General features: G+C 41.1%; 1 protein-coding gene across 5 annotated transcripts in view; it reads left to right on the forward strand.

Annotated features, from left to right (window-relative positions):
- The window catches only part of TEAD1 (TEA domain transcription factor 1), a 213,561-nt gene that overhangs the window by 57,481 nt on the left and 128,805 nt on the right, over positions 1 to 27,275 (forward strand). For 3 of the 5 annotated variants that reach the window (XM_084630085.1, XM_084630087.1, XM_084630086.1), the window contains exons 1-2: positions 16,327 to 16,342; positions 16,516 to 16,769. In XM_084630085.1, the coding sequence (XP_084486211.1) occupies positions 16,622 to 16,769 (148 nt within the window). In that variant the 5' untranslated portion in view covers positions 16,327 to 16,342; positions 16,516 to 16,621. Of the gene's footprint in view, positions 1 to 16,326; positions 16,343 to 16,515; positions 16,770 to 27,275 lie in introns of those variants that run through there. The other 2 variants (XM_084630088.1, XM_084630089.1) reach the window with 1 other exon arrangement.

Below are 27,275 nucleotides of genomic sequence, written 5' to 3' on the forward strand. Positions count from 1 at the left end.
AGTATTGTTAATTGTTAGTAGTAGTTATAGTTGGTAAGTGTTTGTAGTAAGAGGATAGGGTTGTTGTTTTTCCTTCCTCCTTTTCTTCCTGGGGAGCTTTGCCTTCCTGGCAGGGCCTGCCTGGCTCACCAAGCTTCGAACACTCCTCTCATCCCGCGAAGCTATACCTGTGAGCAATGGCAATTCTAAACGTGTCCATTGTTTCCCAGAAGAGCAATTTCTGCATAGCCCTCAAACTGAGGGCCAGGAAGAAGAGAGAGATTAAGCTCAACTGTTAATGACAGAATGCCTACTTCGACCAGCATCGGAGTCTGGTTAGAAGGCCCACCTTTCCCTCCCCTGCATACATTTGTCTCTGGACAGATCTAGCTCCCCTTCCACCTTGCATTAGGCTACCCCGTTGAAGGCATCTGAGAGAGCTCCCCAAAAAGAAGTATGGACTCTCATCTGAAAAAGCCTGTTGAGATCTGTGGTCTCCAAAGCCTCAATTTCTCGGCTCAGTGCCATGGAATCAAAGGACTCCTCCAGTACCTGCAAATCCGGAAAGCCCCGGAGCTTGAGGGAGAGACGTGGCTCTGACAGGGACAGGGACAAAGCGGGCCAGTGTAAGCACCCTGGTTCAGTACCATCAGGCTCAGTCCCACAGCATATTCCAAATATGGGGTTGGCTGGAACTGGAAGAAGGATCTGCTTCATGCATTTCCTCCAGCTCCACTGATACTGAGGGTGATGAATAAAATCATACAGCACAGGGCCAGGGTTATCACTATAGTACCAACTTGGCTGAGAGAGGCATGGTACCCTTACCTGCTTCATCTATGCATCCATCCACTTCTCAAGCTCCCAATCACTCCTTATCTCCTCTCACAGGATGTGGGTCGCATGCTTCACTCCAGTCTAGGGGTTCTCTGCCTCTAGGTGTAGTTCCTCGATGGTTCATGGGATTAGAATCCTCCTGCTCTGAGGAAGTGCAACAGGTGTTACTGAATAGTAGGAAGAAGTTAACCTGTATTACTTACCTGCAGATATGAAGGAGATTCTCCCATTGGTGCTGACATCACTGCTTCCTACCTGGATCTGTGCCTCTTTCAGTCATCCTGGATTATCTGATGGATTTGAAGAGAATGGGGTTATCAGTTAGGTCAATTAAGGTCCATTTGGCCACAATATCAGCCTTTCATCTAACTATAGAGTGGTTTTCCATATTTGCTCATCCTGTATCATCTAGGTTTATGATAAGTTAGGGGAATTGCTACCCACAAAATAGAGACCTCACCCTGACCTGGGACATCAACCTGGTACTCAGTTATCTTATGAAACATCCATTCGAACCAATGGCAACCTTTTCTCTACTCCACTTATCTGTGGGTACCATCTTTTTAGTAGCCATCACATCGGCCCATAGAATTGGGGAGAGTGGTGCCTTGATGGGAGATCCCCCACCTTAACCGTATTCTTCAAGGTTAAGGTTTCTTTATGCTCACATCCTAAATTCTTACATAAGGGTCTCCAAGCTCCACCTTAACCAGTCTATTCATCTACCAGTGTTTTTCCTGAAGCCACATAACTCTGCAGGAGTCCTATTTTCATAACCCGGATGTTAGAAGGGCTCTGGCCTTCTACGTGGATGGGACCAAGCGATTTCAAAGGTCACCCAGGCTGTTTCTCTCCTTCGCGGATAGATCCAAGGGATCCACAGTTTCTGCTCAGAGACTATCAAAATGGATCTCTGGATGTATTCTCACTTGTTATGAGAACACGGGGGCTGAGGACCACCTCCTCAAAGGGTGCTAGCACATTCTGCCAAGTCTCAAGCAACATCCACAGCACTGTGTAAGAACATACTGCTATCTGAGATATGTGAGGCTGCCACATGCGCTTCAGTACATATGTTTTTGAAGCACTACACTTGAATCCATGGTGTCAGATCTGATGTGGCACTAGGTATTGCAGTATTATCTTCAGTTCTGGACTCAGTTCCAAAGCTCCTTCCTCCCTCTGGGGACAGTGCTCAGAAGCCACCTGAAGCGGAGCACCCATAGGGACACTACTCGAAGAACAGGTTCCTCACCTTGTACAGTAACTGCAGTTCTTCAAGTTGTGTGTCCTTATGGGTGTTCTGCAACCTGCTCCTCCTTCTCCTCTGCTTCGAACTGTCCTCTGTGGAGACATTTGGGTGGAGAAGGAAATGAGGGTGGTTTGACCGCGCATCCCTCTCTAGCCTCAGTGTTTGGCACAAGGAGGCAACTGGCACTGGAAAAATCTCCAGTCACTTGCACCTGAAGTGGAGCACCCATAGGGACACACATCTTGAAGAACTGCAGCTACTACACAAGGTGAGTAATTTCTTCTTTTGTTTCCCAGATGAAATGCACCCTAAGAGGTCAGAGATGAATTGACCTGTATTAGGGAAGAACAGAATATATTGATACATCATTTTTAACATCAGGTAATGGATTAATGGAGTCTAGATGATGCCACAATATTCCCTGCATGTAGAATGGGTGGTGGGTGCATAGTGAAAGGGTGACATGACTAAAGGGTAAGAGCACAGCTTGGAATGCAAAAGCAGTGAGTTTTTAATGTTGTTTCTTGGTGTAGGAGGCTTACTTTGCACTGTACAACTAAACAACTCAGACTTAAAAATTGGCAGGTAATTAGCCCTAACACTGCCTAGTTCTGTTTAGCAGTAGGAAAACAAAACCAGCTGATATTGTTCCATTTGATAAGTGACTACTACACTTGTGCACACACTATAGTTAGTTACAGTGTGTTTTTTAGACTTAACATGAGTTGAAGCACCTGGTACTGGCCAGTGACAGAGACAGGATACTGGTCTAGATGGACCCCTGGTCTGATCCTATGCCAGTTCCTATGTTTCTATGTAGAGTTAGTGGCAGAGTAGGTAATAGAAATCCTGGCTCTACTGAAGGTTTTGCCATTGACCTCAGTGGAGCCAAGATTTCGCCCCTTGCACTTTTGTCTCACAGTCTTGTGTTTTAACCACTAAACCACACTCTCCTCCAATATCAACCTCTAGGCAGAATTGTTTCTAATATTTCCCCCCAAACTTCTCCATAAGGAAATATTTAAGGTCTCAATCCTGCAAAAACCTAAATGTGAGCAGTCCCATTAAACTCAGGGGATTACTCATACATGTAAAATTACTCATATGCATACGTGTTGGGTTGTAACTCAGGCAATAGCAAAAACCCACAAAAAAGGGACATGTGCCCTTCTGGTGTTCTGCATATTATCCTGTAAGCTGGTTCAAATGGGTATGAGACAGTTACAATGGCCTATTTGAGAGGCTAGATCAGGCGGTTGGTTTAAAGGATGGTAGGCCTTATGGATGGTGGTTGGCAGACTGCCAGAAGAGTTATATAGCCATCCAGTGCAGGAGCGGGCCCTGAAATCTTTCTGCACCTGCTGCTGGAATGATTTCCTCACCCATGAGCAGAAAGTGGCGTGGGATTTGTAGACAGCTGGGGACAACACATCCAGCTTGTCCAATGCTTACTAGGAGGTTATGTCCTCAAGGGCTGAATAAAGTTATGGTGCTGCATGGGCTACCTGTTCATGTATAGTTGCTAATTGTTTATTGAATAAATGTGCTGCCTTTTCCCCTTTCCACTTGCTGCACTGACTCATTCATTGGAGATGTGTATTGATAAGCAAGGAAATTCACATTAGAGCTCACATATCCTTAAGATACCAAGTTGTGATCAGTTTTGTAGGAGTTTTAGGTCTGTTCATGTTAAGTTAAAACAGCATTAGCCTTCTCCCTAAATTTCTGTTAATTTTTAGTGTTAAGCCTTGATTCTCCTCTCACTGCAATGTACATTAAAAGTCACTCCACAGAGGTCAGTAATTGTAATAATAATTAATAATACTTAGCTCATCCATTGCTCTCAAAGTATTTCACAAAAGCAGGAAATAGTGTTATCCACATTTTATAAATGTGGCAACTGACACAAGGAGAAGTAAAGCAATGTTCTCAAGGATAACTGTCAACCCAGTGGCAGAACCAGGAACAGAACTCAATTTCTTGAGTCCCAATTCAGAAGCCTATCCACTAAATCAGCAGCTCTCAAACAGGGTTCCGGGGCCCTCTGGGGGGCCATGAGCAGGTTTCAGGGGTCCACCAAGTAGGGCCAGCGTTAGACTCTCTGGGGTCCAGGGCGGAAAGCCGAAGTCCCACCATGTGGGGCAGAAGTATGGGGCCCTGAGCCCCACCATCCAGGGCTGAAGCCGAAGCCTGTGGAACTTAGCTTCATGGGGCCCCCGTGGCGTGAGGCCCCAGGCAATTGCCCTGATTGCTACACCCTAATGCCGGCCCTGGATTTCATATGTAGAAAAAATTTGTTGTGGCACAGGTGGGCCGGGGAGTTTTTATAGCATGTTGAGGGGGCTTCAGAAAGAAAAAGATCAAGAACCCCTGTGCAAATACAAGTGAGTGTAGTTATCTTATACCCTACGTGAAATTGGTGTGAGAGAAGACTGAAGAAGCCCTTAATGTTTAATTGCAGAGTAATTTTTGTATGTTAATATTCTTTATTTAACATTAAAACTTGCTTTAACATCTATGCAGGCTAGCAGCACAATTGCAGATAACCATTCTCCTAGTATTTATTGTCTTTATGTTTCATGTCAAGATTATGGAGTGTAGGGTCCTGTCAATGTCAAATATGTCTAATAAAATCACACTTTTGGGGAAATAAACAAAAGGTTGTCCAAAAATTAGAGCTAGAATTTTGATGATGAAGAAAGCAAAACTCAATGATACTGTATTTTATGTTGATGCTACAGCTGTGATTAGCTAAGAGTCATTAAACTATTACATTGTTCATATGCACAGCACTAATGAGTGATCCCAGACTCTCTTCCCCATCCACCCACAACATATTCACAAGATGGCCTGACCAAGTTTCCCCTCTAGCTGTCAGACTGAACTCCCCACTCCTCCCAAGCATGACCTGACCCCCTCCCCAGCTGCCAATCCAGACTGCACCTGCCCCTGACAGTTGCTGGAATCTCATCACCAGCTATACATCCCCCCCACCCCCCTTCCACTGGTGTCCCAACTGCCAAATCTAGTTGTGGCCCCACACAAAAAACTACCTTGAACTCTTTTCAGTGGCTGAACCTGCTAAATCTCTGGCTTGGAGAAACAGACGAAAGCAGGAAGAATGATGGGACATAAGAAATTCTAGCTTTCTCCAACATGTTTGACTGGATAGGGCTTTAGCTGTGGTGGACAGCATACCCATTATAAAGTTTTATTAGGTTACATTGCTTTTGTTACAAATAATTAGCCTGCTCAGGTATATTTTCTGGTTAAGAGATGTTGAGGAAAAATGACCTGCTGAGACACATTTAGGTGTATGACAATTTAGATCAAGTTGTTATTATCCTGTTGCTTTTTTATTTGATTTATGTAGATTTTTGTTTCCATTTCTTTAGCATGTTTCTTCTTTATGCAACCTTAAGTCTTTTTAAGTTTTTGCACTGATGTGGCCAATTATGGTTTTCATCTACAATTTACCTTTCTAAAAAAAAAAAGGGTGATTGGTGGTAACATCTGGAAAGCAGGGGTCATATCCACACCAGGAATAAAAGTATGCCCGTCTCTCTCTCCAATTTTCAGTGGTGAATTTGGCCCATTCAGTGATGTAGGAGTTGGTATCAAAACTCACAGCTTGATTGTTTTATAAAACCAGGTCGCTAGCCATGAAAAATTTCAGAGAAGAGTTAATCCTGTGTCAATGTCCTATTTAAAAAAAAAAGGCACGTGGGTAAATTGTATAGGCCTTTTACTTCACTGTGCCTCTTCTGTCACTCTTTTTTTTTTTACAGAATATTTAATATATAAAATGTTTTATATAGACTAGGGTTTTATGTTGCATGATTGGACCCCCCTTCAAATAGCGATTTCTTCCTCCTTTTATGACTGATCTTACATAAAGTTGCTCAAGCAGGTCCCTCCCCACCGACACACGCACAGCATCACTCACAATAGGCACACATCTGTTACAGCTATTGCTGAAAATACTTTTCCACCTAAAAACAAGCTAATGGGGAAAAAGAAAAAAGCTGGTCACAGAGTGAAGGGCCAATTAGTCCGACATCGGGAGCAAGCAAACGAAGACATGACCCTGAAGGACTGAAAGTAGATTTTTGCAAACTGTATATTCTTCTAAAAATGGGGAGATTATTAAAAGGTAGAAATATTTATAAAAATAATCCTAGCTCCACTGTGTAGCACTGTTTGCTTTTTTTAAAAAAAGGGACTACAGCTGGGGCCGACATGTCATGGTATTACATTTGTAATGGGTATTGCCATTGCTGTTCACAAGCCAAAGCTTTCAATGGATGGCACATGTGCACGGTCTGCTTCCGCTGCAAAGGGCAGCAGCTCAGTTGAGCCTTGCCCTCAGGTTACCTCACCGAGTTGCAGGAGGAATGGTTTCTCTTGCAGCGTAATTATCAGCAAGGACTCGAAAATCAAATAAATTGGCTGAACTGCGCTAAAATCATCCCTTATTTGGATTGCTGGCTACGTGTGAATGTCCACTGGAAAACGTTCGGCGGCTGGGTGCACAGGAGGGCAGGAGCCAGAAGAGAGCGAGAGGTCAGAGAGCACTGCAGTCAGCCAAAGGCTGGATTTAGTCTCAGTCATGTGACCTGTGTGATTGCCTTTTTGCAGTGCTATATTTTGCTGCTCTTCTCTTAGTGCTAGTGCTTCCTAGAAGGAGGCTAGGAGAATTTTTTTTTTTTTAAATCTTACTTTTATTCCAACTCCAAAGAAATACTAGAACGAATGACAAATTAAATATTGTCATTCCCATTGATTTGCCATGCAAGCTAGGACAGGAACAGTGGTGTGGATGAAGGGACAGTATTTGCAAGAGGCAGTCAAGCATCTCTGCAGATGACACCCAACTGAACACTTTAGATATAGGGCTCTGAGCCTGTGTCCTGCAGCCATTGTTTGTGCTGCCATTTTCGGAGAGGCCACCCAAGATTGCATCAGCTAGAAAGAGTGAGCAGCTGCTGGGCTTAGCTTTCAGTTTTTGTTTTTATTTGAAAGGTGTGTAATATATTCAAGTCACAATATATTCTAGCAATTCCAAATCTTATCCTTCGCTCTGCAGCCTAAAAGTATGTTGCAATTGACTCATAAAGAAGCATTTTGTCCTTCTGCTGATTTATTTAATTAATTAATTCATTTAAAATTTCCAAAGGGCAGATGTTGACCTACTGGGCCTGACTCTATTCCTTGCACTCGTTGCATTCCTTGAGTTTCAGGGGGAGTTTGGGGTACCCAGTGTGCCTGGGTGGTGGGTACCAGGGCATTCCAGAGGAAAGGACTACTCCCCATGCATTCGCTTACACTGGAAAATGACACGGTGTTTGAACATGTGGTAATTTACATGATTAAGGTTCAGGATAAAATCCTGTCTCCTTTGACATCAGTGACATAACTGCCATTGACATCAGTGAAGCCAGAATTTCACCTGAGTGTGGACGGGGACTGTTGTGTTGAGTATCATATCAGCTATTAACCATGGCCTACTAAGATGATGTTCAATATGCAAAATCTTTTTTTACATTGGGTGCTGATTCGTGCTTAACATCCTGTTTATTCCGTTGGTACCGTGATGCAGTTTTTGAGTGTAGATAAGCCCCAGAAACATCCTGACAGTCTAAACCAAGTAGGTGTAAGCTCTAGACCCCCAGATGAATTCATCTGCTGTCTCTACAGCTTTTGAACATTCAAGGAAGAACTTTTGTATTTCATTTTAATGGCAAACATTATGTGAACTGCTGAATTTGTCTGGCTGGGTTTTAAATGAATATTTTGTGTTGGAGACAGGCTTTTACTCTCTCCCGGTGTTCTTTCTCCTTGGAAGGAATTATTGCTGATAAATGGACCCGGTAACAGAAATACAATACAGTCATTTTAATGTAATGATTTCACCCTTGGAAGCTCTGTAAATGATTTACATCTTTATTGTTGCTTCATCATTATAACGTTTCCTCATAAAGATAAATTATGTATAATCAGTTAGACATTTATTATTGGAGTATCTAGTATTTTCCTAAAAGCAATGCCATGTGACTGCTTCAAAGAGTAGGAAAAGTCCACTTGTACTTATAGAGGCACAAAACCTGCTGTAAGCATTATTTTTTCCCATTTTAAAGCAAAATAGAGTATTAAAAAAAGGCCTGTGTTTCTGGTGTTTAAATCTTGTGTCAATCCCACCTGGTCGATTGTAAAGGCATTTTTAATGATGATGTATAAACACTGGCTTATTTCTTCTAAGTCTGTACCTCATTGTGTACATGGTTTTAATAATCAGGCCTACCAGAAGCACAGTTTAGACATTACCCCGACTTTGGGAGGCAAGCATTGGGTTGTTAGAGCATTAGTTTTCAACTTTTTTTTTTTTTCATTTGCAGACCATTAAAACATTTCAAATGGAGGTGTGGACCCCTTTGGAACATAGCCCACAGGTTGAAAACCACTGTTCTGTGGTAATGACCACGGGTCCCTTAGACATAGTCTGTGGACCCCCAGGGGTTTGCGGACCACAGGTTGAAAACCACTCTGTTAGAGCATCCTTCCCTGCCCAAGTGTTGTACATGAGGCTCAGAGCTTGAGAGAATCACTCAGGGTTCTCTGTATCTCGTGGGAGTTGTCAGTATTCTGTTCTACTACTCATTAAGTAGTAAGCTATGATGCACTGACCCACCAAAGAGGTACACTTTGTACTGATAACTGAGGCTGCATTATTTTCACTGTCATCGAGTGTCACTGAAAACATTAAACTGACCTTTTGCTGCGGGGCAGAATACTTATTTCAGTGCGCTGCAGAGGACTGACCAACTCAGAAATGGCCTGAGGAAAAAAATTCAAGTATGTGTGCTTAGGTCCTTATGATTATCTGTACTGTGTTCAGGTGTCATACTCCTTGTGCTAAGGAGACATGGGAGTGGTGCCTGCACATCTGGATTGGTGACAGGACTGTCAAGACTCTGACATCTGAATAGGTCTTCCAGGGCAATGCAATGTGTATGCTAAAGGTGGCCAAACCAAGAAAACTGGTTCTGGCCAGTTGGGCTGGGAACTGATCAATGCATCATATGATGTGGAACTTTTATCACTGGGATGTTCTGTACCTCAGGGGAACACCCTGCACCCCCATGTTCATCCTTATAAAATGATTGTGTGGTATCCAATGCAAAATTTGTCATGCTGGGTGTCTTTGGAAGGCTCATGATGCACTGAGCATTGTTGTTATAGTAATGTTATAGGTTGTAATTCCATGTATATAGTTATGAGGCTGAAAAGTGTGTCCTCATGGCTTAAAACAGGCCCAGGCAAAACTCTCCAAGAGCAGAGGGGCAGTTCACACCTCATGAGGGCATGTGGGACAAACTGAACCCAGCCTCACAGGAACAAAGGACACTGGCCTAGGCAGCAACAAAGGATCTGTTGGACTCTCAAGTGAGTCACCCCCCTTCCTTTGGTCAGTTTGGGACTGCAATGAGGTAATACTCACCTGACTCTGAAGACGGGGGGGGGGGGGAGGGAGGGGGAAGGGGACAAAGCCAAGAGGGAAGAAAGAACATGATAAAAGGGAGAGACATTTTCCATTCTCTCTGTCTTCCACCTCCATCTATAGACAACACCACCAAGCGACTGAAGCACTGATCAAAGGGGAGAGCCTGGCTGAAGGGCAACCAGCCAGCCTCTGGTGGGAAGCATCTAAGTTTGTAAGGGCATTGAAAGTGTTAAGGTCAGCTAAGAATGCATTTTGCTTTTATTTCATTTGGCCAAATCTGACTTGCTGTGCTTAGATTTTAAGTGATTATAAGTCAATCTTTGTAGTTAATAAATTTGTTTGTTTTTTTCTACCTGAAGCAATGCGTTCGGTTTGAAGTATGTCAGAGACTCCCCTTGGGTTAACAAGCCTGGTGCATATCAATTCCTTTGTTAAATTGACGAACTCATATAAGCTTGCAGCATCCAGTGGGCATAACTGGACACTGCGAGAGGAAGGTTCCTATGGTTGTGTCTGAGACAGGAGATATTGGCAAGTGTCATTCAATTGCACAATCTAAGCAGCCAGAAGCTGTGTGCGAACAGCCAAGGGGTAGGGGTTCTCACAGCAGAGCAGAATAAGGCTGGCTCCCAGAGTCAAAGATTGGAGTGACCTAGCAGATCTCTGGTCCAGATAACACCAGGGGAACGTCACAATCACCTGACAAGGCTGATCCAAGTGGGCACCTGACAGATGGGACTTTTTTTGACTGCAGGACCAGCTGGTTAGAGGGGAGAGAGAACAGACTCCATGTTCCAGGGGCGAACTCATAAGGAGAGAGTTGCAGCAGAGGGGATTCGGAATTTTGAAAGGACAGTAACCCATTCCTGAAGAACATGCTAGAGTGGCGAAACAAGGAATGGAATATCGTTGTTTGTTGCTTTGTCTAGATCTGTATGTTTCTTTTGCTGTCTAACGTAAAGTGATTGGCTTTGTAAGATTTTGCAAGGAGTTGCAGCACATAACACATAATATCTTGTCTGTGGACAGATGAACTGTAAACCAGAGAGCCCACAAAGTTGAAGCTCTGCGGAGGGTGTGCTTATGCAATTGGAGTGTCCTGGGAGGTCAGCACTGGTCCTAGGGCAGCTGGATCATGAGGTCTGACTTCCATGAAGGATTAACAGGTAGTCTGTGCCTGGGAAGAGACCAGAAAAGGAGACAGCACTGCAGCTTACTCAGACCAAGGGAAGCTTAAGAGCACACAGGCCTGTGGTGAGACCTCAGCACAGCAGCCCAAGTATCCAAAAGGGGCAGCTTGACATGGGCTGATATTGGACTAGATGAAGGAATTACTGGGTAAAATTCTATGTCTCACATTATTCTGGAGGTCAGACTAGCTGATCATAATGATCCTTTCTCATGTTAAAAGTCTGTGAAGACACCATTGTAGGTTGCGTCAAAAAGATTCTATCAAACATCCTAGGTGGGTAGAGATGAGAGTTTTTAGAAGGACTACATGGAGCAGTATAATCATATTTATCAGCTTAGTTATACAGTTCTCTGAAGTAATTCAAGTTTTTACTCCTTCCAGATTCCCCATTCTGGTACTTGGAGAGGATCAGCCCTATTTCAATAAAGCAGGTTTTGGCTACAATATGCCAGTGAAAAAGCACAATTTAGAATCTATATGCTGGTAATTCACATCAGCTCGACTGAATGAAAAAAATCACAATTGAATTTTGCCAGGCTAGTGTAAAAGATTATCCAACTCTGACAAACCCTGCATTTTAGACTTCTTTTTGTGCCAATCTACTGTGGAAATGCTGAAAGATCTTTTGCACATTGTAGCCCCAATCCTGCAAGTCGTTCTGCTCCTTTATGGAGCTCTATTGACTTTAGTTGTCTACCTGTGAATGGCAGCTTCCAAGACCAGGCCTGTGTTTGCACTGCTCAGTGATAAAAGCAGGGGCATAAAAACGGAGAGTTTGAATCTGATTTCCTGTACTCAGCTGATCAAAACCTTTCTTCCAGTGAGAAATTCCAGAATGTAAGTTGACTGATTGTTTTTGACGAGGTATTATACAAGTTATCCCTCATTTCTTGGAATTTTTCTAAGTAAAGCTCCAACAAGCTAAACATGAGTGGATGTACATTACATTTAGCTATATACTAAAACCATTTCTTATGTCTTTATGAAGCTTTGCTGGGTTGATAATGGCCATTAAAATATGTTTATAAAATTCAATTCAATGTGGCCCTCTGAGATTTTCTATTTTGTTTAATGAAAAATGGTACTCCTTCTGGGATGGGGAGTGGGGTACCAAATATACAGCCTTGCTGATATTTCAGCTCTCATGCAGGAAGAGCGTAACTACATGAAGACATCAATATGGTTAGGTTTGACTGACAGGTGAGAGGAAGAAGCAGACAAACCTAGGGGAGAGCAAATGTAGGAAAGATATGGTCAGGCAGAGGTTACTGTGGCCTGCAGCTAAAAGGTTATCTGCACAATGGGAATGAAGCAGAAATACAGAAAAAAAGGTGCAGGGAACGGGACACAGCAACTGAAAGGGAAATCTGAAAAGAGGCATCTAAAACAACACCAGGAGCTACAAAAAGGAGAATTGAAAGAACATATTTGTCTGGATTTGGGGATCAGTGTTGAGGGTTTAAATTTTTGTTTTGTTTGGCAGGGAGTGAGGCACATGAAAGTGATGGGTATTATTTAAAGGGTAAGGTAGATGAGTTGTGATGTGTTAGAGAACGATGGTGGAGCCATTCATCCTGGTTTAAGAGTGTGCGTGAGTGTACATGTATATAGCTTCTTCTTTTTTTCTTGCTGTTTCCAGTTAATTAAATCCTCTTGCATAGAAAGGTGTTACTTTGAGCTTTGAAATTTACACATATCAAAGAAGTGCATGAATGGAATATGTTTTTCCAGGAATTGGCACAAAATTCCCAATTTTTAAAATTAGTTTTACTGCACCTAATACGAGTGTAGAATCACTTTTCTAACGGCAAATAAATTGTGATCCCTCACATAGTCACTTTGAACTCTGGAACATTGACACTGAATTATTTCGTCGTGGTTTAGGCCTTAGAATTCAAAGTATAATATGAAGTAAAATGGCCTTTTGATACATGGTGTAGAGATGGAAGTGACTTAACTGAGTAGTTCATTATTCTCCTGAAATAAGAGGGAATCATTTACTAGTTGGGATACAAGTTGTTTTTTCCCTTCTGTGTCTGCTGGCTTGATCTGCTGTGTCAGCATTCACAAAAATGGAATTCACTAAAAGCTTCCTTCAGTACATGAGAGCTTATTTCCAACAGATTGCTCCCCTCCCCCACCATACTGACATTTGACAAGAAACACATGCTTGTCCTACGCTTTAGAGGCTGCTAAACATTGATTTGTAGAAGCTGTAGTTTTGCTTGAAGATGACCCGAGTAGGTAGGAAGGGATGGGAAAGGGAGACCGAAGGTCACTTGAAACATCATCATTAGACGCAATGAGAGGTCCAACATGAATATCAAGTAACATTAATTACTTTGGAGCCTACTTAATGTTTTCCTAGATATTTCTTCAGAATAATTTTTCTATGGGAGTGGTCAAGATTTTGGGTTATGTGCCTGGCAGAGTTTATAAGCGGAACACAGTTGAACTAGAATGGGAGACCTATGTGGCTCACCTGCATGCTTCAGGAAATGGCACTGGTGATCTAGTAGTTGACATGTGTCCCCTCTTAGTCTATAGTGAAGAAATGCCCCGGTATGTCATTAGGGCTGTGCAGCTGGAGATGCTCACTTCTTCAGATGAAATAGAAACCTGAGGTGTTGATAGCTAGAGGCCATCAAGGATCTGATGCGATTTATTATTTATTTATTCATTTATTGCAAGAGCAGCGTTGTCAGGGTTCCTTCCCCACTCTGAACTCTAGAATACAGATGTGGAGACCCGCATAAAAGACCCCCTAAGCTTATTCTTAACGGCTTAGGTTAAAACTTCCCCAAGGTACAAACTTTGCCTTGTCCTTGAACAGTATGCTGCCACCACCAAGCGTTTTAAACAAAGAACAGGGAAAGAGACCACTTGGAGACGTCTTCCCCCAAAATATCCCCCCAAGCCCTACACAACCTCTTTCCTGGGGAGGTTTGAGAGTAATATCCTAATGAATTTGTTAAAAAATCATCAAAGACCCAAACCCCTGGATCTTGGAACAATGGAAAAATCAGTCAGGTTCTTTAAAAGAAGGATTTTATAAAAAAAAAAAAAAAAAGTAAAAATCATCTCTGTAAAATCAGGATGGAAAATACGTTTACCTGAATACAGGGTATTCAGATTCAAAACACAGAGGATCCTCCTCTGGGCAAAACCTTAAAGTTACAGAAAACAGGAATAAACCTCCCTCTTAACACAGGGAAAATTCACATAAAACAAAAGATGCACTAATCTGCCTTGCCTGGTTTACCTATACTGGTTGCAATATTGGAGACTTGGATTAGGGTAGGTTGGAGAAGATGGATTTCTGTCTGGCCTCTCTCAGTCCCAAGAGAGAACAACCATGTAAACAAAGAGCACAAACAAAAGCCCTCCCCTGCCAAGATTTGAAACTATCTTGTCCCCTTATTGGTCCTTTGGGTCAGGTGCCAGCCAGGTTAGCTGAGCTTCTTAACCCTTTACAGGTAAAAGGATGTTGTCTCTGGCCAGGAAGGATTTTATAGCACTGTATACAGAAAGGTGGTTAGTCTTCCCTTTATATTTATGACAAGTGTTAATAAAACTCTTGTCCTTAGTAGAATGTCATTACCCTAATTAGAATATGATTACTCTCACTTACCTACAATTCCCCACGTAGTAGGCATTCCAGCTGGGTATGGTTAGTTATTCTTCAGTTCTCGCCCAACACTTTTGTGTAGATGTTGCTGATATAGGGAATAGGTCGGTGATTTGAGCACAAAGTGTGAGTCTTGTCGGGGTAAAACCAGCCCCTCAACCTTTTGTGGTGTTTCTGTTTCTTTCTTTTTTGGATGTTATATAAAAATCAAGGCACCATCTGCTTTCTGTGGATGACAGAGATCCCATAGTACTTTTTCTGAGAGTAGGTTTTTGCCCTGATGTTGGCCGAAGTTTGTGCTCTCACACTGCTGTGCTGTATACCATTTTTCAGTTGGCTACTAACCTCTGCGTTGCTGCCTGCTCTGCCTGTAATACTGCTTTATTAAAAGGTTTTCTAGGCATAGATTAATCCTGATATTAATGGTAGGCAGTCACAAACATGTTTGATGTTGTGATGAAATTTTTAAAACCAATATGGGGCTAAATAAGGCCTTCAGGTAGAAAAGAACATGGATGTGAAATTTTTTTCTTTCGGCTTGATCCTTAGAGGTGTCCTGAGCAACCTCAGTTCTCACTGGAATCAGAGGAAGTTGCAAATGCTCAGTACCTTTGAAAATCAAGCCATTGAATGTGGGATAGAGTGACCACCTCTAGTTTTGATTCCACATTTTCCCAAGGCATCATCCACCTCTGCCTGGATTGGGTCCTACAGACTGACACTCCCCAAACAGTGCTGCTATCAGTAGTGCCTCTGTAAGGGAGTTCCTCAAAATGGAGGGATGGCCTCAGGAAAGCTGCTACAGCCTCTGGTTATAGTGACCTTCCCCTGCTGTTTTTGTGGGATGCAGGCAGGAAGATGAATGTTGCTTAGCCTGCCATACCCCTCATCTGTGATTAGCCTGCAGAAGGGTTTGTGGGAACTAGGATTGTACTGTAGAGGTGTCTGATTTCCCTTCTCTCCACTTGCACATCATGGTCCTTCGTTTCAAAATAAATCAAATAACTGAGTTTGGAAGTTAAGAGAGGTTTGGTTTCATTTAATTTCGTTTTTTTTAAATTCCCTTCCTGTGTATATAACGAAAGTCACCAAGTGTCTTTTTTTTTTTCCTTAATAAAAATGTGGTATGCCTAGACATGTTGAGCCAAATTCATTCCTAGTGTTGCATAAGTGCCTTCCAAAGAGTTACACCAGCAATGAATTTGGTCAGGTATTGCAGATTTTAGCCTGAAGCAAACCTTTATAGCAGAGTTGTATTTCTCTCAAAAATATCAAAGGAACACTGACAGATCTGTAGCTGTAGTGGTGTTAGCAGGTGCTGCTATATTGAATTATTTCTTATTAAATTGATTCAGTAACTTGAAGCTTGTAATTTTTGTTCTGATGTAGTTCCATGGCAGAGACTTTTAAAAAATAGATTAAATGTGTAATATCTTCTGTAGTTATTCCTTTCTCTGGTATTATCATTTTAAAGATTTCCCCTTATGTATAGTTCAGACTCTGTGTTATTCATTTGGTAAGATCTAAACATCTCAGTATTTCTCTGTTAACCATACTGGACTGATTTAATCCCTGGTGCAGTTCTACTAACTCCATTGACATCGGAGAGAAATTTGTTGTTTTATTTTATTTAACATGTTTCTTTTTAGATTCAATGGGCTGGATCCTCGCTGGGGTAAACAAATGTACTTCCACTGAAGTTGGTGGAGCGACACGAATTTGTGCCGGCTGAAGATCTGCCCCATTATTTTAAGGCTTCCAATGAAAATCAAAATTGAATATATTACATTCAACTGATTTTTTTTCTAGTGTTATGTATTCACCACGTTACACTATGCTTAAAAAGTAACTTGATACCCTATTCCTACATGTAGTGGTGCAGAAAAAGTGAAGTGTGGCTAATGGCTTTTGTTTCAAGACACTCATTCTACAGATGTTTCGGGATGGAATTGTGTTTGTATTTTACTTTTTATTGGGTTTTTACAAACTCATTAATCACAATAGCACTTTCACATTGTGCCCATTGATGGCAAGTTCTGTGCAAGTTACTTTAGAGTTGGGAGTAGCCAAGGAATGTTCATGTTAAGTTCCATATCTTTAATATCTTTTGTTTGTTTGTTTTCTAGGTTTATTTTCTTTAAGACTCCAGGCTTAGGCTTGGAGACCCCAGCCACCATCATTGAGCCCAGCAGCTGGAGCGGCAGCGAAAGCCCTGCCGAAGACATTGAAAGAATGAGTGATTCTGCAGATAAACCTATTGACAATGATGCAGAAGGTGTCTGGAGCCCTGACATTGAACAGAGCTTTCAGGAGGCTCTAGCTATCTATCCACCATGTGGGAGGAGGAAAATCATCTTATCAGATGAAGGCAAAATGTATGGTAAGTAGTGCAAATTTAACCTTTTGAAATAATTGTCCCATGAGATGTACACAGCCAAACTTGTATCAAGACAAAAGACTAGATTCTTATCTCCAGATACACCAGTGTAAATCAGATAGAACTCTGATGAAGTTAAGGGAGTTCCAGAGCATTCAGTTACCAATCTTTCCAGACCTCAGTTTGTGATTGGTAGAAAAGATACAATCATTAAATTTACAGTTCTGCAGCTGTATCTACAATGTGGCTGAATAAGAATTCTTAAAAGGAGGTTTTTAGAAGTGTGACTCCTTGTGCATAAAGAATATGTAAGCACTCTTCATTTTTCAATAAATGGTGCAGTAAAATAAAAACTTGAACCATTATCTGGAAATACAGTGATTGCACAATAAAATGTATAGCACTTTAATAAAGAAGCGATAAACTTCTTCTCACTTCCACAGTCCACTCAATGAGTGACATAAGGTTTTTTTCTCTTTGTGAACTGCTAAATTATATGATGTTCTGATAGTGTTTCTTAAATATAGTCCATTTAAGAATACAGACACCTAGGCATATTATCCCAGTGTTGTTTAGTTTTGTCTTTCCAGTTTACTCCAGCTAATCTCTGATTTTGGAGACTTAGGTTAGCTTCTTTTTTTTTTTTTCTTTCTTTTTTTTTTTTTAACTTCTGCAAATATTGCTGAGTGTAGAGTTTTAGTTTTGGCTGTTCATGTGGTAAAAGGCAGATGGTGGGTTGTTCCTGTGCACTTTGATTCTATTAATCATGGAGTGTTTTGGTGTTTGTGGGTTTGTACTGTTATGGTTAAAAATGATCAGGAGTCTACCTGATGCATTGATGCAGCTTTCCTGATCTTTAGAGTAATTTGTTCCTAAATAATTGTAAATATATGTCACATAATGGCATGTTGTGTCTTTAACACAGTGCCTTCTCCGTCAATATCAGTAGGAACCTACAGAGCAAACTAGCAGGCACTGTAAGGAGAAAGCAGATGGTACTGCAGCTGCCACCAGCTGTGCCCCCTCCCCCAGTACTGGTTGGATGATGTAATGGAAACAAGGAAAAAAATGTCTTTCTGTGGCGTTGGGAGTCTCTCACAGCCTGTCAGTGTCACAGCGAGGCAGAAACAAACCTTAAGGCGTTAGTTTGCAGCTGTCATGTGACCCTTGCTGCCAAATGAAACATAATGTCTGGAAAAATAGACTTGTGATGAAGCATCTCAGCTGCTGTTGGCAGAAAGTTTCTAGGCCCTGTTTTCCTGCTGGATTGATTTTTTTAAGCTGAGAATATAGGGTTTTTTCCTCTCGTTGTTCCCCCTTCCCCTGTGATTTCTTTCTATTTTGAATGAAACGTTTTTGTTGTTACTCTTTAAAAAAGGATGAAAAATTCGTTTAATTAATAGTTTGCTTTTTTTCTGGAATGAGTTAGAGATATACTTGCAAACATGTTTATTATATATTTATAGTGAAAGACTGTACTTATACATGGACACTCTTGTCTGCCAAAAATAATGTTGACTCAGTTTTTTAAATCAGAGTCCCATAATCCATAGGTAATTTACAGTAATGACTTCTGAAATGTATTTTTTCTTTTTAGATCCCCTTCTACAGGAAGTAATGTATTTGTAATGTGAATTTTTGTGTTTTAATGAAAACTCACACATTTGTACATGTAAGGAGTTTACTTTTTAACAATCTCCCACTGTAGGTTTAAGAAGACAATTGTACTGAATCCTAAATATATATATATATATATATATATATATATATATATATATATATATATATATATTTATATTTATAGAAAATGATGGCAGTAAATATGTGTAGTTAATTAACAATAAATGCCTGAAACCATATCTGCCACATCTATTTGTCATTATATAAAATACAGAACTGTTTTTTTAAATATAATTACATACCCTAAATAAAATATTTTACTATTAATTTGATATGAACATTAAGTACATATACAGTATAGCTACTTTGATTTAAAATGTTGCCATAATTTTGAAGAAGAAGTATGTTAGGAAATGCAGAATTATTTACATCCTGACTTTTTTGTGGATGAACTCATGTTTTCATTCTTCAAGCTGAGTAACTGCTTTGTCGTGTTTTGAGGATTTATTGAAGTCATGCTAGGTTTCTGAGGACTTTATAATAGAGTCTTATGGTCCTAAGAGCATAATTGTTCTCCAAGGATTTTGAAATCAAAACAGCATAAGTGTTTTAGTTTCTGTGTGGCAAAATGAAAATAATTTAATACCTTTTAGTGGCATACCAAGTTTATTTCTCTTACGAGAAAGACATTACAATATTTCAAAGCTTCTGCAGGGTTGGGGCATTTTGTAATGTGTCTGTAATCCATGAACCATGCAAGACAAAAGATCAAGAAAGCACCATTTCATTTTCCAACTGAAATTACCTTTAAATGTAGACACTATAATACATATGATTTTCTATAAAGACAAATGTAATGATCTCTCTGTGATGGGCTCAAGTTAGGGCAGTTGTGATTTTCCTTTTCAAACAAGGGATGTTTTGAAGAAGGGAGGAATCTGTTCTCGTGAAAGGTTTTTAAACAATTTCTGCTGTAGATTTAATAAGATATTTTAGTTTCAGCAGAAGGCAGAATTCCTTCACGACTCTTTTTGTGATTATCTTGAGCAGTCCTTAGGAGTGGAGCTCATGAATTTGGTTGGGTGTGAGTTCGTTACTTACTTACTACTTTTGACTTCAGGGGTATGTAGGCACTACTGGGGTTTTTGTAAATCCCATCTGTGCAGTGAAAGGTGTGTGTGGGTTGTCCTCTCTGAAGAAGGAAATGTGGGCTGCTGTGTCAATTCTACCTCTGGCATTGAGGGATATCCCTGGCTTCTGTGTCTTGTGAATGTGACTTGGTTTTCTTCAGCTGTTCTTCCACACTTTTGTGATGATTTTTTGAAGTAGTGGATCAAAGCCATTTCATTTTCTCTTTGGTCCAGGTCATTCTCCCTCTACTCCAGCCCTTCCATGAAAAGTAACCCATGAGACTGTATCAAGACGATCATAGAACTTTTCTGGGTATTGCACCCCACAGAGAAGAAGGATTTAAGGATTATGTGGTTTGGGTTGGGAGGAAGATTTGTCCTCTCACTACTGCAGATCCAGAGGATCCATGGAGAAAAGAAATGTGAGATGCTAGGAAACAGTGATGTCTTCTGTTGTGCCTTGGCCTTCTCTTAGGGTATGTCTAGACTACCTGCTGGATCGGCAGGCAGCGATTGATCCAGCGGGGGTCGATTTATCGCGTCTAGTCTAGACGCGATAAATTGACCCCCAAGTGCTTTCCCATCGACTCCTGTACTCCAGCTCCTTGAGAGGTGCAGGCAGAGTTGACGGGGGAGCAGCAGCAGTCGACTCACCACGGTGAAGACATCACGGTAAGTCGATCTAAGTACGTCGACTTCAGCTACATTATTCACGTAGCTGAAGTTGTGTAACTTAGATCGATTCCTTCCCCCCCATCCCCCGCTCCAATGTAGACTAGGGCTTAGCTGCTTTATGGCCCCCCCACTCCATCATGGAAACCATACAGCATTCGGAAACTCCTGAACTTTGACTCAGGGAAATAATTGGGTAAAACTTAAAGATACTTACCTATTTTAGGTTAGTATTCATGCCAGGAATATTGGTTAGGAAATTCCTAAAAGAAAGAGAGTGGCCAGTAATGGCCAAACAAATAGAGAAAATGGTTTCTGCAGAAGAGTACCACCCATAAGTTCCATCTTTTTTTCCTCAGTGATGGTTCTATTGTTACTAATAAAGAAGTGACTATGGTTGGAAAATGGAGGTGAATATGAAAGTTTGATCCAGAATGGAGGACCTCATACTGAAAATTGCTGAACATCTGCTGCTCACTTTTTGAAGAAATAAGTGAGGAAGAAATCGGCTACTCTTATACCCACCTTACTCATATTTGCTGAACATCTGCTGCTCACTTTTTGAAGAAATAAGTGAGGAAGAAATCGGCTACTCTTATACCCACCTTACTCATATTTGCTATGCATGGCCTTCAGTGTGTGAGGAATTTTTTGTTTTTGTCTTTCATTGCATTAAGAAAAGTGTTGACAAAATACAAATACTGTTTGTTAATAGGAAGTGTGATATTGCAGGACTTATTTCCCCTCCCACAAATAAACAGTCATGAATTTGTACCTTTATGTTCTAAAACTCTGTAAAACCCATAATCCATTACAGAACACTAGCTGTGTTAGTACTTAGTTCAAATTGTTGGTCTTCACCAGTTGATAGTTTAGTTACTTGTAGCGATTCCTGTTAACTCACTTATTGGCAGGATACTTGCCTGCACTTGTCTCTGTTCCTGCAAAGACTGTTATGGAAAGATTAGAAGAATGAAGGCTGCAGAGATTCTGCAGTGAAATGCAACTCTAATTCATCCCTGGTGTAACAACCCTGAAGTCAGTGGTGTTACAGCGGGAATTAATTTGATCCAGAGTGTTTGTTTTCATTCAGCTAAAATGTAGCTATATTAAGATATATCTTTGGTAGCACTTTGGGGATGATATAAACGTAATTCAGAATAGTCATTAAGTGTGATACTTCCTGTAGACATGCAAATACTTTACTAACAATATTATTAACTTATCCTCAAGATAGCAAAGATGGCTGTTGTATATAATAGGGAAAATGATATTTAATTTTTTAAATTAAAAAAAATCAGTGTATCCTGTAAAAAAATCTTGAGTGATGAAGCAAATGTATCTGTGTAGGAAACAAAACTACTGGACGAATTTATTAATAGTTTTATGAAAAATGTAATCAAGCTGTTTACATATTCTACGAAGATGAATAAGCCCAATGTAAAGTTGTAAGAGTATATTGCAACCTTGAAAAACTGTTATATAAATTTAGTAGTCCAGGCACAAAAGCTATGGGTCTGTCCTTACCAAGATGGTAATGAAAAAACTAATGGTATTTTATTCACTCATCAAATAAAAATATTTTGCCTAGGCAAATAGAATATTGCAAGATTTATAACAGCACTTTTCATCTCCAAAGCACCACACTAATATTAATGGAACTTCTCACAACTAATACACCAGCAAAAAGCCCTATTCTGTAAGGCTAATGTGACACTGTAGGTCAATACCCTTCCCTTCCTCTGTCTAGGTATTTATCAGGAAACTATTAGGTGAATAGCTTAATGAAACAATACTAACTTGTTAACAATTATTTTTTAGTTTTGCTTTTAATTTGAAAGTTTCCATACCAGTTACTGCTTCTACAAAGATATTACTACCTTATAAAGTTTCCACTCCATTAAATATATTTGAATGTGCATAAGGTATTTGGAATGATGAAATAGCAGATGTGGGGTGTCAGGTTGCATGTTTATTCATCTGTTATTGCAATCGTTGTGCAAAGATGTGCTCTTGTATTTTCTGTCTCACAGCAACATACACAAAATGCACCAGAGATAGGACACCTATTATGAAAGTTACTATTTAGGTTACTTACATTGTAAACAAATCTGTCTAGAAACATTCTTGCAATCCTGTGATTGTTCATTGTATTGCATCATCATACTGCCTATTCAGGAAGGCAGGTTACATAATATAATTTCTGTTCTTAAAGAAGAAAGTGGAGCTGACTGTGTGACCTCGGTAGTAGTAGTGCTTTGTTCTGGCCACATGGGAGACCAGTTTAGTTTTTGTACCTTGGTCTCTCTGGATTAAATGTTTCTCTAACCAGGAATTGGGACAGAGAGGTAGAACTCAATGATCTAGAGAAGTTTTTTTTTCCTCTTTGCTGCCAGCTTCCACCTTCAATGACAGTGTGAGCAGTGCCTGAAGAGCACTGCCTTAAAAGATAAGGGCTCCTACCTATGAAGCAGGTGGGAGAAGACAGAGGAAGAAATTAATCTGTGGGTTGAAGAATCATACATGACATAAATACTGAGGGCCTCCACTGGCTATGTCGAACCAGGAATGTGGAATAACATACTCCAAAGGAGAGCTGCTACTGAATTGTGCACCAAGCAAGTGCAGGATAATATTTGGGAGTTCATTTTAGAAGTCTTATCCCTTTTTGCCATATTATTCCCTCTCTACTTAGTTATGCAAAGCAGATGCTGAAAGCCCTATATAAACCTTGTATTGTGAAGTAGAATGTCAGGCCAACTCTGTGCAATCTCTCAACAGGTTTTGCAATGTTTGGTACCCATCTGTAGAGCAGAGTTTTCATCTGAATTCTCTCTCACTCTGCACCAAGCAGAGACTAACTTTCTGCATGATAAGGTGGCTTGTTCATCTCAGGAATCTGAGAGGCTAGCATCACTCAACATCCATTCCTAGTGATGCAAAATGGCGATCAGAGCAATTTTTCTCTTTATGAAAATGTAAATATTAAAAATGTGTTGACCTAAATGTGCACATTTTGCGAATGGGAGGAGTTCCTTTTTGGCTTAGTGGAATGTATCTAAAATAATATGAGCTCACTTGAATATCCAGGACATTTGTTAAAAGATTGTTGAGTGTGATTTATACAAGTTCAGTCCCTTTTTCCGCCAAGGTTGATGTTACTACTTTAACCTGAGATCCTGTAACTGCAGATAGCTGTTTGCAACAAGCTATTCTTAAGAAATTAGTTTGTAACATTGGGGAGGGCATGTGTTGGATAGCTAAAATAGGTAGGTCTGCTGTACCAGGGGGAATCAGTAGCCTAGTATCGAAAAGATCATGAGAGCGAATGGATACGTGCAAAAACCCAGCGGGATAGTGATTGTAGTAGAAAAAGCACTCTTCCTTTTGAGATCTTACGTTGCAATAAGTGGGGTCCCTCTTAAAAACGCTACAGGTCAGAACTCTTTTCCAGTCCAGAAGAAGACCATTCAGGAACAACGGTGCCACAGTCTGAGCCCCACAGGCTTTTAAGGATTGTAACAGATAACCTGGATGAGGATCTCTTTGATAACCTCTGTATGAAACTGCTGTGGAGATTTCTCCTTTCATATCAGCTGACACTGGCATCCTCCCAGATTCAAATATTGGTCAAACCTGTCTCGCAAAATTCAGACCTGGCTACAATAACCACTTTCTTTGGGTTAGGTGTTACCACTAGAATGTGTAGAGTGATTGGGTTTTGCAGTAGACACGAATGTCCCAGTTTAGGGGCACATGCTTTCTAATGAGTGTCTCAAGGAAGAGGGCCATGTTAAAGTGGGGGTAGCGGTGGGAGAGCCTGACTCAGTCTTTCAACAAGAGAGAGACATGAACAGCAAAGAGAGCACTGTTGTGCTTTCAGGACTGACTGAAAGGAAAACCAGTCAGAAACTAGCCTGACAACACCACTGCTATGGCTGACATCCGTAATCAAGGGGGCACTCTGGAAATAGACTCACTGCCAGCCTTTCATGTAACACAGAACTTGGACCGATCGAGATGATTGGTCAAAACACAGGCACCGGAACCTTGTGGATGGGAGAACTCCACCTGAAAGCTTTTTCCACTGGACCTGCCTGATGCTGGGCTGGCCACAAATAGAATTACGGGTCAAAAGGGGAAATGGAAAAGTGAAGAGCATTCACCGAATCGCTGATCTTTGTGGGAAGTGCAGTCTCTCAGAGAAATGGGATTTTCCCCTGATCTACACCACCCCACATCTTACCCCACAGCATCTGATAGAGAGCTCTAGAAAACTTTCCCAGAGCAAATGCCACAGTGGTCAGATGGTTTTGCATTGGCTCCTGAGGCCATGTTACGCAGAACTAATATTTATTTTTAAATGTTACTTACAGGGATTGCCTCATGATTTTACACACACGATTTTTGAGAGGCCCTCAGAGCAGCCGTATTCATACTATTGTGTGAATTTTTTAATATCACACACATAATATAATGCAGCACAGTCAGTCTTGAATAGTAGAATGCAACACTGAAGAGTGGACATCATCAGTTGATTTTACTCTGAAAGTATGTTTTAAATTAAGGGGTTAAACATTTTTTTGATCCAAACAATTTGGAGCATGTTCAAATGGAACAAGTAGCCCCCAAAGCCTCTTCTAGCCCTGGGCACTCTAAAATTATTATACCAGTTAAAGCAAAGGCTATATTTTGTTAGAAAAATAATCTTGGAGAGTGGGGGAGGGGGAAGAGTGAACATAAATATGCTGGTGCCAAACTGAATACACTTTTAAAATGTAGGGTACTGATGTTACTGTCTTGGCTCAGGCTTTGCCAATGAAGTTGATTGTAAAGAATGATGGCCCCTGAATTCACAAGGAAATAGAAACCCCCAGAGAATAGTGAATTTTCCTTCTATTCTCTGCAGCATCTAAGGGTGGCAGTAAAACAGTCTGTCGGGATTTTACATAGAGCGGACTCCAGTCAACACTTGAATCCTCTATTCAGAAGGCTCAGCGATGCTCCTGTAGCAATTAGCACATTCCCACAACCACCACTATATAGGTCAAGCCTTTGAGGAGTCTCCTGGGTATAGTCAGTGTTTGTATTTTATGGTGGCCTCCTTATAGACTACTCATGTCTCTAATTCAGTGGTTCCCAAACTTGTTCCGCCGCTTGTGTAGAAATATAGGTAGAGGGAATTGCATCTCACTGCTCCCCAGGGAAATTCACCTTCCTGGAGAGAAGGTGAAGGTGCCCTCGCTCAGGATTTTCCTCTGTAGGAAGGAGTGGCAAGTTATGGTTGAAGCTCCATAGTAAGGTTGCCAGTGAAGCTTGATTAGGAGATGAGCTGATTTAGTAGATTTCTTGGACACTTTTGGGGCTGGGTTGGCCTCTTCCAGTCCACCTTCCAGAGGGAACATTGTAGCCACTTTCCATAGCTGTAAACTGCCAGTGACCTCGGCTAGGTTGACACGGGTGGTAGCCCAGCATAGACCAGGTGGAATCTGACTAATGAAGTTAGCAGAATGGATATTGTGAAAGAGCATAGTAATGGGAAAGAGAAAATAGAGGTAGGAGTGATTGGGTGGTGTTAAGTAAAGATAAAATTAGGTTAAATATAAGAGAGAATTTACTGAGTGTTATCTAGTGGAGGCCTGTGTTTTTCACAAATGCAAAATAACACAAAATAAAACAAAAAACAATGGAAAAAACTAAATACAGTGCTCACAGCCCACCGTGCTGGCCTCCACAACCACAGCTGCCCATTGCTGCTGACATCTGGGCAGCAACTGTGATAGAGCAGCGATAGCACCCTGGATCTGCTCTATCCACTGTGTCTCCGTGGTGAAAGGGAGACAAGTCACTTCTGCCCCTTGCTTCCAGGGTTGTGTGTGCACGACCCAGAAGTTGGACATCCAGCTGAAGAAGTGGGGTGGAAATAGAGAGCTGAGGAGAAGAAAGTTCTGTTGCCCGCAGTGCTTAGGTATGCCCCATCCAGCCGCAGGGTGACATTGAGTGAGCCCAGGGTGTTGGCAGAGTATCCCATCCCACCACAGCGGAGGAATGGAGGCCCCAGCACCTCAGTGGAGACACCATTGCTCTGCCCACAGGAGCTAGTCACTGGGTTCATCCTGGTAGCCTGAGCCCCCATCCCAGCCCACGGCTCCCCACAGACAGTCCAGCCTGGTACCTGATAACAGGTCCCTGGGCAGGCAGGGAGAAGGGACCTCAGCCTGGATCACCCCGGCCAAGATGGCAGTGGGAGCCATGGCAGAGTGCAACCCACTCGTCCCCTCTCCCCTTAAAAAAATTCACAGGGCTCTATCTATTAGAATGTTGAATAATCTTGTGAGGGACTCACCATTGTTTTGAGTAATTTTAAAAACTAATTTTGTCAAAGACCTGGGGAATATATAGAAGGAAACAATCTGTAACAAGGTAACAATAGAAAGGAGTATAAACACTACCAAATTAATGTAAAAATGTAATAAGAAAAGGCAAAAAGGAGTTTGAAGAACAGCCAGCCAAAAACTCACAAGGTAATAACAAAATGTTTTTAAGTACATCAGAAGCAGGAAGCCTGCTAAACAACCAGTGGGGTCCCTGGAGGATCGAGATACAAAAGGAGCACTTAAAGATGATAAAGTCATTGCAGAGAAACTAAATGAATTCTTTGCTTCAGTCTTCACGGCTGAGGATGTTAGGGAGATTCCCAAACCTGAGCTGTCTTTTGTAGGTGACAAATCTGAGGAATTGTCACAGATTGAAGTATCACTAGAGGACGTTTTGGAATTAATTGAGAAACTTGACAGTAACGAGTCACCGGGACCAGATGGCATTCACCCAAGAGTTCTGAAAGAACTGAAATGTGAAATTGTAGAAGTATTTACTATGGTTTGTAAACTGTTCTTTAAATCAGCTACTGTACCCAATGCCTGGAAGATAGGTAATGTAAAGCCAATATTTAAGAAGGTCTCTAGAGGTGATCCTGGCAATTATAGACTGGTAAGTCTAACGTCAGTACTGGGCAAATTAGTTGAAACAATAGTAAAGAATAAAATTGTCAGACACATAGAAGAACATGAATTGTTGTGCAAAAGTC

This window comes from Lepidochelys olivacea (assembly GCF_965140295.1).
Source record: "Lepidochelys olivacea isolate rLepOli2 genome assembly, chromosome: 6".
Taxonomy (NCBI): domain Eukaryota; kingdom Metazoa; phylum Chordata; order Testudines; family Cheloniidae; genus Lepidochelys; species Lepidochelys olivacea.